Below are 18,641 nucleotides of genomic sequence, written 5' to 3'. Positions count from 1 at the left end.
AATAGAAAAGTGAATCTGATCTTCTGCTAGTTGCAGTCTGGCAGAGTTCAACGTAGTTGGAAAGTATCTACTTGAAAAGATGCCTGTGACTAGAGGTGCTGTATCAGATCAAGGCTGAGATGCACTGGCAAAACAGTACTGGGAAGCTTTCCCTTTTCCTGGACCCAGCCAGTGCACTTTCAGGTGCTTTAAACTAAGCAGTGTATTTTAAAAGATTAAGAACGATAACAAAATAAAACAAAGAGACTTAACTGCACCTGGGTAGTCATTTATCCTGCACTTTCCATTCCTCAAGCCAGAATATTTAATGAAATCAGGTGGTCTAAAATTTCTGTGCACTGTTTCTTACATAGTGTTGTGGTTTTCTGGTGATATTATTGTACTCTGCCCTTGAATTTATTCTCTCTTCCGAACCTGGCATCCCAGCACTGATTAAAGAGCACAATTCATCTGTTTAATACTTTAGTGACCTATTGTGCCCTCAGAATCCTCACATTGCAGGATGCATCAATAAATCAGCAGTACCTGGCAGGGTGCCAGTGATTTAATTAGAAGATCCAGAGTTTTATTAGTTTACCGTCATTCTTTCTCATTTAATTGGAATGTAGCAAATAATGCAGTGAAAAATCTAGATTCTGAACAGGCTTCTTAATGTGCTTAGAGCAGTCAAAAAACATTGTGCTTTAAGATTTCCTAAATCTGAGTTCAACCCTTCCTTGTCTGTAAATCTGCTTCTTTCATATTTTCTAAGGCTGCTTGGGAGAGCTGTAGAGTCTCCATGTTGTACGGAGACATGCTGTAATCCAGATTACATTAATTCAATACTGGATGATTTATAGCATGGCCTTTATTGTTTTAGTGATTTTTATCATGTGACCACTTGTAAAAATACCATAGAGCTTTTAACTAATGGAAAAAAGTGGCACACAAGAGGCTAAATGCATCCATGGTGTAAATCCACCTGACTTGAATGCATTTATGCCGGGGATGAATTTGAGCTCACATTTCTAGTGAGGAAAACAGGTTTTTCAAGACTGGCCACCCCAAGCTTCTAATTTAGAATTGACTAAAAGTGTGGACTATCTTATTAAACAATGCATCCCACGGTCGTCTGTAATATGTGGATGCAGTCTACATAAACTAGAGGCCCCATGGTGCTATGCTCCAGTTTGCGTTGAGAGGCCATAGTTTAGGTCAGGCCAGACGGATCATTACACACTGGGACCTGTAGGCTCTGCAGGTTGTACCTAATATTAAAGAGGAGGCTAGCTACAACAAGTGGCTCCATCTGATGCAAATTAGCTATGCCCAAGAAAGGTTATGTTGGCCCTTATGTAGTTTGTTAAAGTTTGGCAACCTTGTTCCATACATTCTCCTCTAGATACATGAAGTAGTAGCTGAGCGTATTGCTGATTCTCCTAGTCTAAAGGGGAAAATGTATTATGCATTTTTACTCACTAGCAGTTGGCAGTGAAGCAGCATTGCTGCCTTGAGCCCCTAGATACGCAATTTTCATCCATTTTACACTGGGATCATTGAGTCTGATCCAAAGCTCAGTGAAGTCAATGGGAGTCCTTCCATTAACTTTAATGGACTTTGGATGAGGTCCTATGTTCTTAGAAGGTTGTTTGCTCAACTGCTGAATTGATGCACTTTGATGTTCTGGCCAGTGGCCTTTGAGAAGCAGGAGAAATCTCATTTGCTTGGGTTGTTCGATGAGATTCTTTTAATATTTACACTTACCCCGATAGCCACAGGCGCCGACTTGCTCCACCCCAGAGCCCCATTCCCACTCCTCCCCTTACCCCAAAGTCCCACCCCTGCTCCATCCTCTCCCTGCAGTGCCTCCCTCCCACTGCCGAAAAGCTGATCAGTTGGGCTCACTGAGCAGCTAATCGTGGGTGGCTGGTGGGTGTTGAACATCCTTTTTTTTTCCCCCGTGGGTGCTCCAGCATTGATAGCCCTACAATAGATGCCTTGACTACATTAGAAAGGATTTTCCAGTGTAGCTATACTGACAAAGCTTCCTAATGGAGACGCAGCCTATACCAGCAAAAAGATTTTTGTGACTGTTAAAACTATTCTACATTAGGGCTTTTGCTGGCACAGCAGTGTCAGTTAGGCCATAGGACTTTTTTCCCCCCTCCACGCTCCTAACTGACATTGCTATTGCTGGCCAACGTTTAAGTGTAGTAAAACTAAATTTTCTACCATAACAACATAATACATTCAGTTTGCAAAAGCACAGAGGTCTATTTAGGACATTTTACTTCTCAGGACTCTGATTTTTAGTAAATAATCCAAAGTAAGAAATTACAGTGATAAACTTATCTTGGGTATTTTGGAGGGTGGGGGGAATTGAGGTATTTTTAGCCGAAAAATAGTTGCTATTACAGCTGTCGAGTAAGGACCAGGTTTGGATCACTTATGCATGTTGAGAAGCACCTCACTTATATTGGTATCTAGTCCAATGTCAGTTGTATAGTCAAACTTGAATAAGGAAGTGTTTACCACTTCACATAACGCAAGCACCAAGGAAGGTTACTCAATAAAATTAGTGGGAAGCAGGTTTAAAACAAACAAAAGGAAGTACTGCTTCACTCAACACACACAGTCAACCTGTGAAACTCGTTGCCATGGGATGTTGTGTTGGCCAGAAGTATAACTGAGTTGAAAAAAGAATTAGTTAAGTTCATGGAGGATAGCTCCATCAATGGCTATTAGCCAAAATAGACAGGGACGCAACTCCATGCTCTGGGTTTCCTATGTCTCTGGCTGCCAGATGCCAGGACTGGAAAACGGGATGGGTCACTTGATAATTTGCCCTGTTCTGTTCATTCTTTTTGAAGCATCTGGCATTGGCCACTGTTGGAAGACAGGATACTTGGCTGGATTGATGATTGGTTTGACCCGGTATGATCACTGCCTGTTTGTATGTTATGTTCTTGTAACTTGATTGCTGGAGTTCACTGAAAATATTCATGTGACTGAGAGTTCTGTGCTAGCAAAGTCAAACTTTAACAGAAATGTTCTTTATCTTGATGACAGCTGTCCATTATAATGCAGGTTCTGCTACCCATTTTATGAGTTCCGTTTATTAATGCCTGGTAGCTAGCTGAGAATGTTTATAGATAACTGAGTGCAACATTCAAATGTTTTTAAAAAAAATTTGGATAAATCCAGTTTTCTCATTGAAAACAATATCCAGCTATTTCCTGTAAGCTGTTAATTCACTGGCTTGAGCTGGTAGAAAGTGTTGGTACCGTGCAAATATTTAGAAGCTTCCTTAACTCCGAGTCAGCTATTTCCTGTGCCTGCCGTGAGCACTATAAGGGGGACAACAAGACACTAGAAGTGGGTCACCCTTCCACCCCAACATTATGAAAATGCTATAGCCTTCAGTTACTGCAGCGCCCTAGGGCACATTGTCACTGGCTGCGGCAGTGCTTTAACGTGGCTTGTGTAGCTCTCTCCCAGCACTCTAAAATACCCACCTCCGTGAGGGGTGTAGCTCCCAGTGTGGGGGGCGAAGCTCCCAGAACTGGTGCGCTGTTTATACTGGCTGTAACTTGCAGCGCACAGGAGGGCGTTTTTTCACACTCCTGAATGAGAAAGTTGCAGCACTGTAAAGTGCCAGTGTAGACAAGCCCCGACTCTCATCTATATTTGGGAGCAATCGTGCCTCCTGCCTCTTGGACTAGTGGTGTTGCTGATTCTCGTTGCCTAAAAGGGCAGGTACATTTTGCATTGTTCACTGCCTAGCAGTTGGCTGTGAAGCAACATTGCTCTGTTGGGCTTTAATCGTGAAAACTCTTCAAATCATTCAAATGTCAAAGCATTCACTATTGTAAATCAATCATTTCTTTTCTTTGTATTGTTATTTCTTCTTTCCTAGAATCATCTGTTTGTCACATCTGTTAATTTTTACTAAATAACCCTCAGAATAGAAGCATTAAAAAAAAATTCTGTTTCTGGGATTAAGGCCACGTCTATGCTAGCAAGTTCACAGCTGCGCCGATGCAGCGGTGCCCTAAGATCGCTCATGTAGCTATGTTGGCAGGAGAGCATCTTCCGCCGACATCATGCTGTGCACACTACCAGTTAGGCCAGTGAAACTTATGTCGTTCAGGGGTGTTTTTTTTGTCCCCCCCCCCCCCCATCTCTGAGCAACATAAGTGGTAGTGTAGAGATGCCCTCAGTTTTGCCAAGAAAAAAGAACCACTTGCTGTGGTCCATTTGTGTCCACACAAAGCCGTGGAATATGTTTCATAGCACTTCATCACCCACTAGTTATTTGTTGATTGCATAATGAGCTTCAAAACAAATAAAGCTGCATTTCAAGCCAAACCAAGGATACACCCAGAAACAATTGCTTGTTAGTGAGCTGCCTCCAGCTGTGAGGCTTTTGAGGCAGATTTTCTGATAAGAGTAACAGGTTAATAGTAAAACAAAATTGTGCTTTCTTCCCTTTTCTCATCCCCTTCGCAAACATACTCTTAAATAAAACTAGTTTTTGTTACCTGTGCCCAAAAGATGAGATCCACCAGCCAGATGCAAATTAATGGCTAAAGAATGAAACAAAATCCAATACCACATACTTTAAAAACAAAAAAAAGTCAAACACAAATTAGAAGATGGAGTCTTTAGTGTGAGCTGCAGTGAAGCTGTTGTTACTGGCAAACATCTAGTTTGGCTTGATTGGTCATTTGTAAAGTACATGCTCATCTAAGCAGGGAAGCTACAATAGGATAAGATTTGAGAATCCAGAAACTTGTTTGAACCATTTATGTGACTCTGGAAATTTGGGACAAATTTGCAGTAGTTGGCAGAGATGGTGAGATTTAATGTACAAGAACCCCTTGCTGAGAACTGATCTCCCCCAAAGTAATGGTAACATATACAATCTTAAACTATTTAAACTGGGTGGTGGGGAGGAAGGCTTGTAGGGCCTGAGTGAAAGGTAGAAATGGAACGTTGTTTGCATCAACACCTTTAAAACTTTGGAGGGGAGACCCTGGGTTTCAAAAAGGACGGTTGTGTGACATTTTTTGTTAACAAAGTCCCATAGAATGCTTCACCCCATTACCTGCTTTCATGTTTCCTGAGTAATATATAGGGAATTTGGTACTGGATCCCCTTTCTTCTTTATTCCCTGTACTCCAGTGTAGTATACAGTTGTGGCTGCCCTTTGATGTTGCCTGTGCAATACAGCCTGCTTCTTCGGTGAGCAGAGGAGGTGACAATAGAGTTGTAATGGTAAATACACAGCTGCAGGGGGAGAGGGTAGAATAAAATAGCACCATGAATGCACTTAACTTATTTCTCAACTCAGTGGGCAATCAAAACCAATAAGCAATCAGGTATATTATGCAGGCAGCTGGGGTTCTGTTTGCTCTGACCTTTATGTATAGCAGAAGATAGCCCCACAAACAGATTTGCGATCCAACAGAGTTGCTTGGCAGTCTCTAATAATGCTCCTTGCTTGCTCTGAAAAACTGTTTAGTTTGCTAATTCCTGAGGCTGTAGTAAAAGAAAGGACTGGTGATGGAGGGCGGGGCAGGGGATTGCATTTCCCCCCATCTCTGGAAGGAACTCTTGCTACTAAAATCTGGGCCAGGTTTTCACATGTGGGGATCTGGTTTTAATCAACTGCAGTTTAGAAAACCTCTTGAGCTTTAATCTGCTACATTATTTACAGTAAACACAAAATATACAATATAATACAGTACAAATACTTGGAATTTGTTTAAGGCCTGACTTTCACTGTCTTAAACCTTCCAGAGTCACTTGTGCAGTTAATGGTAGCAGTTTATACCCATTTTGCCCAGGTGTAAATGCCTATAAGAGGTGCAAGGTAGCATGGAGAGTCTAGCCCATCTGGCACAGAAGCACGATCTTACTACACAGAAGAATCCTGTGTTGTTTTCTAGTATATGAATCTGTCAAGCCCTGCAATCAGAAATGAGCATGTAACTTTGAAGGGGAAAATAAATGTGTCCACCAAGACCAATGATGTTTCAGAAAATGTCTTAAAAATTAAGTTGTTGGCTTTTGTTTTTGTTTGTTTTAATTCCATACACAGACCTCAGAGTTCTCCCTCACACAGAGGAATTCCACTGCTAGAAACAGGACTTAAAAAGGGCTCTTACGTCTTTTTTTTTTTTAGGCTCACTTAATCTTTGATCTTTCACTGCCTCACTTTCAGGTTTAACTTTAACCAGCTTCTTGTCAATTAATTTCATTCCACTCAGATCCATGCTGCATATGGGGGGCAGGAGGGTAGTTGAAAAATTCCTGGCAGACATCCAGATTGTGTTAATAGATACCAGCTCTCTTATTTTTCATTATACTGATACCAGAGAGCAATGGGGAAATTCTGAAACTAGAGCAGAGCATCTGATTTACCATATAGTTTCATTAACCCAGGAGCATGAAATGGGCGACCTATTGGGGAGCGTCTACCCTACGGAGCCTATACTAGCATAGCTATAATGGCATAGGTCCTAGTGTAGATGCAGCTTATCCTGACAAATGGAGTTTTTCAGTTGATGTACGAACACCCCTCTCCTGAAACAGCATTAGCTTTATCGACAAGAGTCCTCTTCCATAGACATACCTGCATTTACACTGAGGGTATTGTTGTCATAGGTGTTTCAGTCAGAGCTGTGTTTTGTTCACAGCCCTGACCAGTGTAGCTATGCCGATATATCTTGGAAGTGTAGACCAACCCTTAGTCATATCCTGTCAACTTTAGGTTGACATCCTATATGAGGATTTCTTTCTTTCTAACTGATACAGCTTTTAAAAAAAAATATTTTATGCATAATTTTCATGTTCCCCTCAGCCTGTAGCTAGCACATCATTCAGGGAAACTGAAACATATTGCTACTCCCAAGATGTTCCAATACCTACTCATTAGGGGAGGGAAGTGGCTGAGTCATCAATTTCTGCTGAATTTAATCTTGTTTTAATATAAGTTTTCCAGTCCTTCTGATGATAAAGATAACTTTGTGAGCTGTCTTTCTGAATCTGAAGACACACTGCTCCAATGCCACTGATGCTGCTTTTCGCTATTTTATGCAGCAAGGAAGAGCAAAATTAATACTCTGGTCAGTTTCACTATTACTGTTCAGAAATCTGTAGAACAGACAAGATTTGTGTCCATATTACACTGCTGCTGCCCAGGGAAGGTAAGAGTAGTGGTGGAGCTTGTTTATAGGAAAGCAAGAAGGAAAACTGGATGCTATGCTATGGCAGAATGTTCCTTTTTCCTTCAAGCAGCTAAAAGATGGAGGAGCTTCAAATGTCTGAGAGTCTTACTAGCCAGAGGCTGATATAAAAGATGGAATTGCTCATTTGGGTCCAGGGGTAATACTCTGTAGAAGTCCCAGCACCCTTCTGTTTTCCAGTATCGAGGGTAACCATGTTAGTCTGTATCCACAAAAACTACAAGGAGTCCGGTGGCACCTTAAAGACTATCAGATTTTGCCTAAATAAATCTGTTAGCCTTTAAGGTGCCACCGGACTCTTTGTTCCTTCTGTTTTCCAGCAGCTGGAAGATTAGCTAGGCTACTCAGCAGCGCACTGCGTGTGGATCTCACTGGTAGTGGGAGCACCCCCTCTTCAATTTTTGTAGATCTCAGGCAAGTTCTGCCTTTTGACTGGTAAAAGCTACAAGTTCTGTCCATTCAATTGGTAGAGGCCTGGGCTGCTCTAGGTCACTTGTGTGGAGACGATGCTTTTGCAAGGGGGCAGCTGCTGTGCGCGGGAGCAGAGAGGCTTGAACTGTGGGATAAATAAACACATGGGCTTTTTTTTTGGAGGTGGGGTGTTATGGCTTCATATCAGTGTTTTGTGTACATACAGACGCAACAATTCCCACCAGCTTGGTTCACTTTTTAATGGAGTTGTGGGGAAGAGAAGCAGAGAAATAGCTATTAAAGATTTTCCTCTACAGCAAAATGAAACAAAATAGTATTGGCTTTGTGGAAAAAAGCTTCTGCTGAGTCCTGCCCTCTGGGGTAGGAAAAATGCAAGGGCTTTAGCTAAAAATTCAGTTTGCACAAGTGATTTTAAGCACAGAAAAATATTCATTATGTGCAGCCAACTCTGCTCCAAAGGGCTCATTGCAGGCAGGTTTAATAGGAGTTACAGGAATGGTGGTGGTGCAACGGCTGAGGTGCAAGAGTGCTGATCTGAATGAGTGCCCCTGTTGTAGTTCAGCCTAGCTGAGGCAGGAAAGCCCTGCCCCTGCTTGGCTGAGTCAGGCCTGCCTGGGTCTGAGGCTGGCACACAGCACAGCCCCTGCTCTTTGAAGGTTCCCCGGGAATAGGTGGGCAGAGAGGAACCGGGAATGAGTCGAGTTTCATCTCTGCCCTCCTTCCCTGGTGCATGTACAACCTCTTGGTGTGGGTGTGTACAACCTCTTGCTCAGGGCTGAGCCCAAAGGTGCAATTTAGCTCTATACAAAGCTGCTTGAGTAAAAGAGCTGTTCTGCGTTTTCTAAATGAATGCATGTGTGTGCATCTAGCTGGCCTTTGATCTGTTTTAATGGAGTGAGTGCTATGGCTATGAACAGCAGAATGAGATTAGTTTGCCAATTTTAAAAATAAATACTACTGAAGATTCATCATGTCTTTTGTCAAGTGAAGTTTCATTTTGAAAATGATGTTTAAAAACCAGGCTCATCTAACGCTAAATCCCTTTATCAGGAACTGTTGATGTCAACCTGCTTCTTCAGTACTTAGAACTTTAATGCTCTCTTGGAAGAAGTTTCTATTAAAAGTTAAATTCTGATTTAGGAGCTCACATGGATTTTATATTTCTCAGAGTGCAGAGGTCATTGTGTCTCCAACAATAAGGTTTAAATTGTGTTCCTCCAAACCCCTTCTCTCTTTACCAGGAAGGAAATGGATTGAACTCAGGCCTCTGGGCACAATCCATGACACAGCATCTTAAAGTCTGAATTTCATTAAATGTATTTGCAGGTTAAATTACTCTTGGAAAATTAAATACCATAGTTCCAGTCCCTGCCTAAGGCTTGTAGATTTGTGTGTTGAACTGAACATTGAAAGCGAGCTAAGCCAGGGAATCAGAGCTGATTTTTTTAACCTTGTCTTGCTGTACTTTTGTTGTTATAGAAGATAAGTGCCCTCGTTTTCATTCTGTTAATGCAAGGCTAGATATTATCTTAATTCTCTATTTTGGCAGTGATCCCTTTGTGTAGACACTGTTCTGCTTTAGTGCAGGGCTGGGCAAACTACAGCCCAGGGGCCACATCCGGCCCCTCCGACGTTTTAATCTGGCCCTTGAGCTTCTGCTGGGGAGCGGGGTCCGGGGCTTGCCCCGCTCCATGTGTTTCGTGGCTCCATGCAGCTCCCAGAAACAGCAGTATGTCCCCTCTCCGGCTCCTACGTATAGGGGCAGCCTGGAAGCTCCACACACTGCCCCTACCCCAAGTTCCGCCCCTGCAGCTCCCATTGGCCAGCAACTGCAGCCAATGGGAGCTGCAGGGGTGGCATCTGCACATGAGGCAGTGCACAGAGCTGCCAGGCTATGCCTCCATGTAGGAGCTGGAGTGGGGACATGCCACTGCTTCCGGGAGCTGCTTGAGGTAAGCGCCACCTGGAGACTGCATGCCTGACCCCCTGCCGTGCCCCAATTCCCTGCCCTAGCCCTGATCCCCCTCCCACCCTCCGAACCCCTTGGTTGCACCCTCCTGCACCCCAGAGCTCGTACCCCCAGCCAGAGCCCTCACCCCCTCCCACACCCCAGCCCCCAATTTTGTGAACATTCATAGCCCGCCATACAATTTCCATATCCAGATTTGGCCCTCAGGCCAAAAAGTTTGCCCACTCCTGCTTTAGTGTCATGATTGACAAGATTCAGGCCCCAATCATTGGTTCTTTGACCTACTATGTGTGCCATTATTAGATTATCAGAGGCCAGCTGTAGCAGGGAGGCATAGTGTTTAGTATCCTCACTCATGATCTTTGTTTTGGGTTGCCATTTATATCCGCTCTGAGGTTACCTGTTCTGTTCAGCGTCGCCCTGCTTAATGACACTAATATCTCCCAACAAAGACCGTGAGCTGGATTTATACCACATGTGATTCCATCAACTGCAGTACAGTTCTGTATGCAAGAGTTTTTCCCACTGTGTCAAGTGTATGATTCTTCTCTTCTGCTTGTCAGAGAAACAAAGTCATTCTCAAACCTGCATCCTGATGTTATTTAGCTGAGCACATGTTCCACTGCTGTATGTTTGTTATACAGTTTGGACTTTCATGCTAAAACATTAGTATAGGAAAGTTGCAGTGTTTGCAGAGAGTCATGTAATACTATCCAAATAAGAGACAGGAAAATGCCATAAAGCAAGGAAGTGAGGCGATGGCTCCTTTTGTGTCATGTGGTCAGGAGTCATTTAACTTCCGCCACAGCTGTGGAGAAGCTCTCTGCATTAAACCTCCATATTTTCTCCATCATGTGATTGAAATGTGATTTTTCTGGCTGGAGGTATTGTCTATAGTGCAAGTGGCTTGGGTGTAGTTCTGTAGACATGAAGTCACAGCTAGCCTGTTTGCGGCAGATTTAAGATGTCTGTCCTTTCACAATTCAGGTCCAGGTGCATTGATGCCAATTTAGGCTGCATTTGGGATGTGGTTGGGCGGGTCTTAGAATCCAGATCCAGAATGCTGATGGGAGGAGAAGAGGAGTTGAAGGCTTATCTAGAGCAGCACTTCAGACTTCTGTGATAAGTGATTTAGATTTCCCCTCCTGTGTGTTCCTGCTCCACCACCCCTCAAGCTACATGGTGGGTGTTAGAGCTCCCCAACCTGAATGAAAGGTAGGTGGTTTCCTGGTTGATGCAGGCAGTCATAGTCTGATAAATGGAACACTTGTCCAGATACCTCAGCTACCACTGGTGCAGAATAGTGGCTTTTTGGATTGAAGTTCATTTCCTGGGGAGATGTTGAACTCTTCCAAAAGGAAGCCTAAGAAGACCTTGAGAAAATTAACTTATAAGGGCCTGCTCTGATTTGAGGCAGCAAGAGTGGGATTGGGCCATGGAATAGGAATATTTTGTTTCTCAAATACTCCACCACCAGCAGAATCATTGGGACAAAACTCATTTTGCCGAGTCTTAAGTAGAAATGACTCCCATGTGAAATGCATATTAATCAGTGGCCACATCTGTGCATTTTAAAATTAAGTTTACATCACAAGAATCATTGATGATTAATATTTTGAAGCAGTTTGTTCCATGTGAATTTGGTGCTGACATTCCCTGAAGACTGAAGCCCTCTGGTGTGGCCCCAAAATAAGCACAGTGTGTATTACTGCTGTGCAGAGTTGCACTAACCCTTACCTGGAAGGAACATCTCTAGGAGTATAAGGGACAGTTCAGTCTCCAGGGCCCCTTCAGTCCTTGCTCTGTTTGCTGAGACTGCCAACAGGGAGGGCAGTTGTGACAGTGTTTTCCTGGGCTGAGCTTGACTAATAGGCATTATTAGGAATCATGCTTATTGTGGTAGTACATAAGGACCAACAAAGAATTGGACCCCATTGTGCTAGGCACTTCACAAACACAGAGCAGAGAAGTCCCTACCCTGAAGAGTTTGTAAACTAATTAGACCAGACAAGATGGCTGTTAACACACAAAGAGAGTGATGACCAATGTGATGGCAGCAAATGTTAGGTTAGTTCCATAGTTTTTTGGGGGTCTGTGTTTAGTTAGGAGGGATAAGAGCTTCAGCCAGGCTCAGGTTCTCCCAATGGATTTTAAAGTTAAAGCTAATGTTCATCTGATTTATAAATAATCCTTTGAAGGACTGTAATGTGAGAGAATGGCATCTTCTGTGGGGATTGGGAAGTACAAACAAACCACCATTGCGCCCCCCCACCCCCCACTGCACCGCAGGCATGCACTCCTAGAAACCAAAGGATATGCCTCAGTAAAGCGGTTTTCTGCAAACACTTTGCATTAAGCCTTTCTATTTCTGCCTAAAGGGGAACCCTGTTTGCCTGCTGTCTACCAGCAGGGTTCTTGTACATTTCAACATGTAGGCTGTTGACAGTAATAGGGCAGAGGGATGGCATGAGGTGCGCTCAGTAAACTAGACATCTTGGGCTTGTTGAGGGGATGTCTCATGACAAGCTGGAATTTTTCACTACTGGGCACCTGGCCTTGGCAAGATATTTAAAGATGCATGGTTGGACAAAAATACAAGTGTGGCTGAAGATTCTGCTTATTCATGGTGGTTTGGAAATTCCTGACATTGGACTGATTTTGCTTCTTGTGCAGTTATTTGCCTCAATATTGAAGGGGTATGAAGCAGTCATTCTGATCGCTTTGCCCAGGTGTAGACAATGGGTTATGGTGCAAGGCATGGGAGAGTCGAGATGGCTGAGGATAATTACTTATAAAACTTATGGTACATTATTGTAGGTAATATGGGTTGTATGTGTTCTGAAGGGCCAGTGTGAGGATTCTGGAGGGAAGCAAGTTATTGGGGATTTCATCTTAAAACGTAATCTCTTCTGAACCATCTCCTCCCTCAATTTCAGGTGGTAGCAGCAGCTCACATATGGCCATATGCATTTTGGAATTCTGCTACACGTCAGGGAAAGAGGGGCAGCCTCAGCTGTAGATTTGGAAGATCCCAAAAGCTGGCTTTGGGATTCATCTAGGTTGTTCCCCAGCACCTGCCCTTAATTCTTTGGCTCCCTAAATGGTGGGAACACCAGTTCTTTATCACAAGATGATGTATTAAAATCACACTTGAATCTAGTCTCTGTGTTGAATTATATCTCTTCCAAACCCATTCATCTTTACTTCCTTTCCAGCACATGCTGTTGGGAAGCCCGTTGAGCTTAGAAACACCAAGCAGTGATCACCTGCATTTGAAGTTTATCAGCAGTCTCTCTCTACCCCGTCTATTTTGCCCTCTCTGCCCCGCCCCCTCCGTTTTCCCCATGGGAAGGACAGAGAGACAGGTTCAACAAGTCTGCAGGCCAACAAGTGCAGTCTATTGTTAGTATCACCATGTCCTCCTCAGTAACATCAGGTTCAGAGGGCAAATCGCTCAAAGCAGCTGGGACATGACTGCTAGCTTGTGAGGAATGATGTAATTACATCCCCCTCTGCAGTGAATTGAATAGAGAGGCCTTCAGAGGCACTGGCTGGGGGGGCTACCTCAGGTTACTTCAGGTCAGGATACTGTCAAAATCCATCAGAGGAATTCCCAATAGATTTGGCAGCCGACATGCACAATGCAGGCATTATGCCATGAGCACTATAGTTGAGTTACAGGCATCTGGGCTTTGGAGGGAACTAATAAAATGTTGCTTTTTTCTTCTGCTGCTGCATGAATTAAGGCTTGTTGAATTAATGAGTTTTAAAAAATCAAACTGGTTGAAGTTTTGGGGTTTCTTTTGTCTCTAGTTCCGATAACTAAGTGTTGAAAGTGAGAGAACCTAGTAAGCCACAAAATGTAGTCAGCAAGCAAGGGATGCAATGTGGAGTGTAGGGAGAATATCGTCCTGCTGTGAATGTGATGCTCTTCTCTAATAACTGTGCAGGTTTCTCCATAAAATAACTTCAATCAGATCCTAATTCTCCTGGGACAAAATAAGTGTTTAACATTTTTTGGTGTAAATAAATATGCTGTCCGCATTGTAGGATGGGACCAGGGTGTGCATGGCATTGTGGCCTTGGATGGAGAAAACATGGCCAGTCAGCAGCCTGGATCAGATGTTAACTACTGTAATATGTGTAAGTCAGCGCTAATTTAACACATCGTACGTGTTATACCAGAGATGGGCAAACTTTTTGGCCTGAGGGCCACATCTAGGTATTGAAATTTTATGGCGGGCCATGAATGCTCACAAAATTGGAGTTGGGGTGCAGGAGGGGGTGAGGGCTCTGGCTGGGGTTGTGGGGTGGGGCCAGAAATGATGAGTTCAGGATGCGTGAGGGGGCTCTGGCTGGGGGTGCAGTCTATGGGGTGGGGCTGGGAATGATGTGTTTGGGGTTCAGGAGGGTGTTCTGGGATGGAATCGAGGGGTTTAGAGGGCGAGAGAGGGATCAGGGCTGGGGCAAGGGGAGGGAGTGGCTCAGGGGTGCAGGCTCCGGAGGGTGCTTACCTCAAATGGCTTCCAGAAGCAGCTGTATGTCCACCCTCCACCTCCTACATGGAGGTACGACCAGGCGGCTCTGCTGTGCACAGCCCCATCCACAGGCATCGCCCATGCAGGTCCTGTTCTTTACTGTTCTCTACCATTAGACTATTAAAATGAAAAGAACCTTTAATGTATCATTTGCTTTTCAGGTCTAATACTGTTACTTGTATTGCACTCTGTTTTGAGAACTAAAATGGACTGGTTGTTCTCATGTGCAGATATTTTGTTTGGGTTTGTAAGAGCAACAGAGAGATAACTGGATCTAAACACACAACTGTTTTCATTGACATTTTAAAAAATCATCACAGCTTTTCCATTACTAGGTTTTGTAAAACCTAATACAATAAAATGTTTTTTTGTTCTGGACTTCCTAACTTGGTCACATGCACTGAATTGGGGCCATAGCAGACTGTGTAATACTTAAGCACATGCTTAAGTTCCATTAAAATCAACGGAATTCAAATACATGCATAAGTGCTTTGCTAAATCAGCCTATGTTAGTTTTGCTAGCTATCAGAAGATTTGGAAGTTTGATCTGGATACCAATCAAAAGAAATTATGTTAGAAGTCTCCCATTCAAGCTTTCTTGGTTCTGGCTGGGTTTGATACAGTGCTTGCAAACTTGACTGAAAAGTGGAATGGTATAAAATAGCACAAAAATGCTGGGTAAGGGAAAGTGTGTGTGTGGTTTGATTGTTTTAATTGTAATCCTCAGAAGTTCTGTTTGGTTCATGTCTTTGGGTAAAGGTTCAGGTCAGGGCCATTTTATCAAAACCACTTTGCCTATTTTCTTAGTCTGTAGCTCTCAAGAATTTCACAGCCTGTTTTGAGTTATTCTCTCAAATCTCTCCTGCCCAGAAATGTGCATTTTGTGTTCCAGTTAATCCTATTAAGCAGTGTATTACATGATGTATTAATCATCTGACCGGTAGTAATAATTATTCTGTTTGGATCACTGCTTTGATGGGACCTTTGAAAACAAGACAGATTTGCTGTGTCTTATGTTGACGGTTGTGCTGCCTAAAATAAAAAGGATAAAAGCTAAGCATTGAGGAAATAGCTGAGCTAGGGAGCCTTGTTCATATTTGTCTAAATTTACCTCTTAGTGCAATGGATGATTTGCCATCAGGGTTGAAAGTTGGCAAACCTTCTTATTAAATGTTTCAGATAATGATTTTGGATGACTTTAATTTGCCTTAATCTCAGATTGTCTGATCAACTAAATTTTGCTTTTTAACACTTAGCCATGTCCCCGTTATGTGATCTCCATTTAGCTGTTTTAGCAATTATAATAATCCACAGTTGATATTTTTTCATTTTTCTTATTCAAGTGCAACCTTAAGATAATATCAAACAACAAGAACATGCTCTGATCCTCAAGCATTCAACAGACTTGATTAGTATTGCTAGATAGTGTAGACCCTGATAATAAGCAAATTCCTTCACTCAATAGGGTATTATAGAAACAGCTGTACTGCGACTACAGTACCTTCTCTTCAGAAGTAGCTGGCTGAGTACAAAGACGAGCCACATTCTTGCATTGATTAGATTAGTGTAGATACTCAGATATTTCTAGCAGTACAGGAAATGGTCTTTGTACTACTTGAGTTTTAACAGATATGGGCTTGAGTTTCCATTCTGTCTTGATGTCCTCAAACATATGCTCCCTTTCCCCAACATACTGGATCTTTGATCTGTTGTTAGGCTAAATAGCTTGAGAAGTAACTCAGTTACACTTATATAAATTATAGAAAGGAAATTTTGCCCTAATAGTTTAAATCCAATGTGATCTTCAAAGCTTTTACAAGGGCTTTGAATTCTAAAATGGATCATACTATAAACATACCCATAATAAATTGCATCTGCACATATATATGTATTGTATAAATCCTCTTTAAGTGTGTAGGCATAAAAATATATATATAAAAAAGCATGTCTGTACACTTAAAGAGGGTTTCTACAGTACATATAATACATACACAGTATAATCACTATGTGGTGAATCTCTTAAAAATTCCTTCTGGAACATACATTAATCTTAAAGGTCTGATCCTGCAAGGTGCTGGGCAGTGAGCACAGTCAGTTGCCACCGGCTTCAGTTGGGTTGTTGAGCATTCTCAGCCAGTTGGGTTACTGGACCCTGAGTGTTTAGTCATTTGAATGCAAGCCACTTGTTTACTAACACAAACAATCCCACAGCTTGTCTTCCAGTCTCTCATTATCTCTGCCCCCTTTCTTTCTAGCTCCCTGCCGTCCCTGCAGTGATACAGAAGTCCTTTTGGCTGTCTGCACTAGTGATTTCGGTGAGTGTTTTTTTCTTCTCTGCTGCTGCTCCCCCATCCTTTCCCCCTTATTATGATGTTTGCTGGATTTGGCTACAGAAACCGCTGCAAACAATGATTAAATTTAAACACCAAATTACAACAAACAGGGAACTTTCGCCAGTTTCTGTAAACAAACTGTGGGCAAGGGACACACAAAGAACCAAGAGAGAACATTTTTATGGGAGGAGACATGAAGGGCCTCAATTAAAGCCATTGTACTTGGCTAGCTGTTTCTATAGAAGACAAAGAGAGACCTAGCAACAATAATAGAGGTAGAAGTTCAAAGGTTTCTTGGGGGCATGCAATAGGATTTTCCCCTTGATGTCCTAAAATGGGCCACTAACAAAAGACCAAAGCTGTTTTCTTGTCAGATTTCTGAAGGGGGAAGTTAATGATCAGCTAATAGTTGTAATGGCAGCAACAAGCAAAATGTATTGACCAAGAGAAACGTGAATATTCTGAACATGCTTTTGACTGTGGTTTAACTTTTTTCTTATAATTATTACATTAGTATTTTAATGCAACTTTCTCATGCTTGAATTTAAAGTAATAGAAGCAAGTGGACCTGTGTAGTCCAGGAGATGGGCTGCAAAGATTATAAATACCCCTCTTAGTCATTTGAACTTACTGGGTCACACTCAGAGGTGATGTGAGTGGATGCATCACTCCTGCTTATATCGGCGCTGAACTTGGACCCAAGCCTACAAAGCAGTTTCATGTAACTCTCCCTTTATTTTGTTTGTGTCCTAGTTGTTAGGGGTTCCATCCAAGATGTAACAAATGAGGCAGAGCAGCAAGAATCTGTAATAGATATCAGCGCAAACAAACTCTACAGGCAGAAGAGCAAAGTCTTTCAGCCCACAGAGGAAAATGGGAGCTGGCGGGGACAAATAAAGACCCCACTGGAATGTGGGGTGAGACCAGGAGATGGAGACTTCCTCTTCACGGGACGCATGCAATTTGGGGAGGCCAGGTTAGGCTGTGCCCCTCGTTTTAAAGACTTCCAAAGGATGTACAAAGAGGCAAAGGACAAAGGGCTAAACCCATGTGAAATTGGCCCAGACTGATGCCCCCTATTTGGCTGAAGATTGCTCTTAGTGCTTGGCCGGAACTAATTCCTGGCCCGGGTGAACGCTCTGAACAAAACGGTAATTAACTAAAAGTATGGAGAAATCTGGTGTGCAGAGTGAGAGCCACGTGGAACGTGTCCATGGAAGCAACAGAGGTACGAGCTCAAAAGGCTGCCAAGCAACCAAGGCTGGATTTTAACCCATTTTGTCCCTATGAACTAAGTTATTATATTTTTTTAGCAATTTCCTTAGGAAAACAAGCAAACAGAAAACTCCAATGTCTTAAAAAACCCCAATGAAAACCAACCTGCCTTTGTATCTTTTTAATACTAATGTTTAAAATGTCTTAAGCTGATGTAGCATTTGGTATGGCGTATTCTGTATAAATGGTTGAGAATGTGATAGAACATGGTAAAATCATCTTAACATTGATGCTTTGTAAAAAGCTTGGTGTACAATTCGAAGATGTTTCTTATGACAGAAATTTATGGAGCCAAATTCATCTTCTTTTTTATTTGAAAGAATGTACAATCACCGCCTGCAATTTTTCGTTCAGGCTGGCGAATAGTTTCCATTCCAGAGAAATAAAGGTCCCTGGATTTGACCCACATTGTTATGACTTTTATTCTCCTTCTCCATAATTGTAGCCTCCGTAGGTCCAAATGTGCATGTGAATCAAGCGTCCATATGCTATAGATTACTGCTTGCGTATTTTGTGGCTGCTGAAGCCTAAGTGCCTATGTGGTGTTGGGAACTGCAGTGGTTTTCAAAGGGGGAGTAGGATCTATTTTTGGAGATTTCTTAAAGAAACATACCCCAGGCAAGAAGCTTTGAATGACTCTTGCTTTCACCCTTGATAGGTCACTTGGAAAACCAGTCCAAAACAAGTATTTCCTTCACCTGGGGGACATTCTAGCTGTAGGCAAACTGGGCAGCTGCCCAGGTGAGCGGATTCTGCCTAGAGTGGCAGAGGCAGTGAGGCCAAGCCTGAGTGGTCCTTGACCCACTCATGATAGAGGGGCAGCTGGGCCAAACCGGAGGGAGTGGCGCTACAACCTGGCACTTCC

General features: G+C 42.8%; 1 protein-coding gene across 1 annotated transcript in view; it reads left to right on the top strand.

Moving 5' to 3' along the window:
* METRNL (meteorin like, glial cell differentiation regulator) overlaps nt 1-18,178 on the top strand; it is a 30,061-nt gene extending 11,883 nt beyond the window's left edge. Inside the window, exons 3-4 of the mRNA XM_030534730.1 lie at nt 16,424-16,483; nt 17,255-18,178. Coding sequence (XP_030390590.1) covers nt 16,424-16,483; nt 17,255-17,571 — 377 coding nt within the window. The 3' untranslated portion in view covers nt 17,572-18,178. The remainder of the gene's footprint in view (nt 1-16,423; nt 16,484-17,254) is intronic.
* Nucleotides 18,179-18,641: the final 463 nt, after the last annotated feature.

Source organism: Gopherus evgoodei, chromosome 15 (genome assembly GCF_007399415.2).
Source record: "Gopherus evgoodei ecotype Sinaloan lineage chromosome 15, rGopEvg1_v1.p, whole genome shotgun sequence".
NCBI classification, from domain to species: Eukaryota; Metazoa; Chordata; order Testudines; family Testudinidae; genus Gopherus; species Gopherus evgoodei.
Note: the sequence above shows the minus strand (reverse complement) of the source record. Positions and strands in the feature narration are given on the sequence as shown.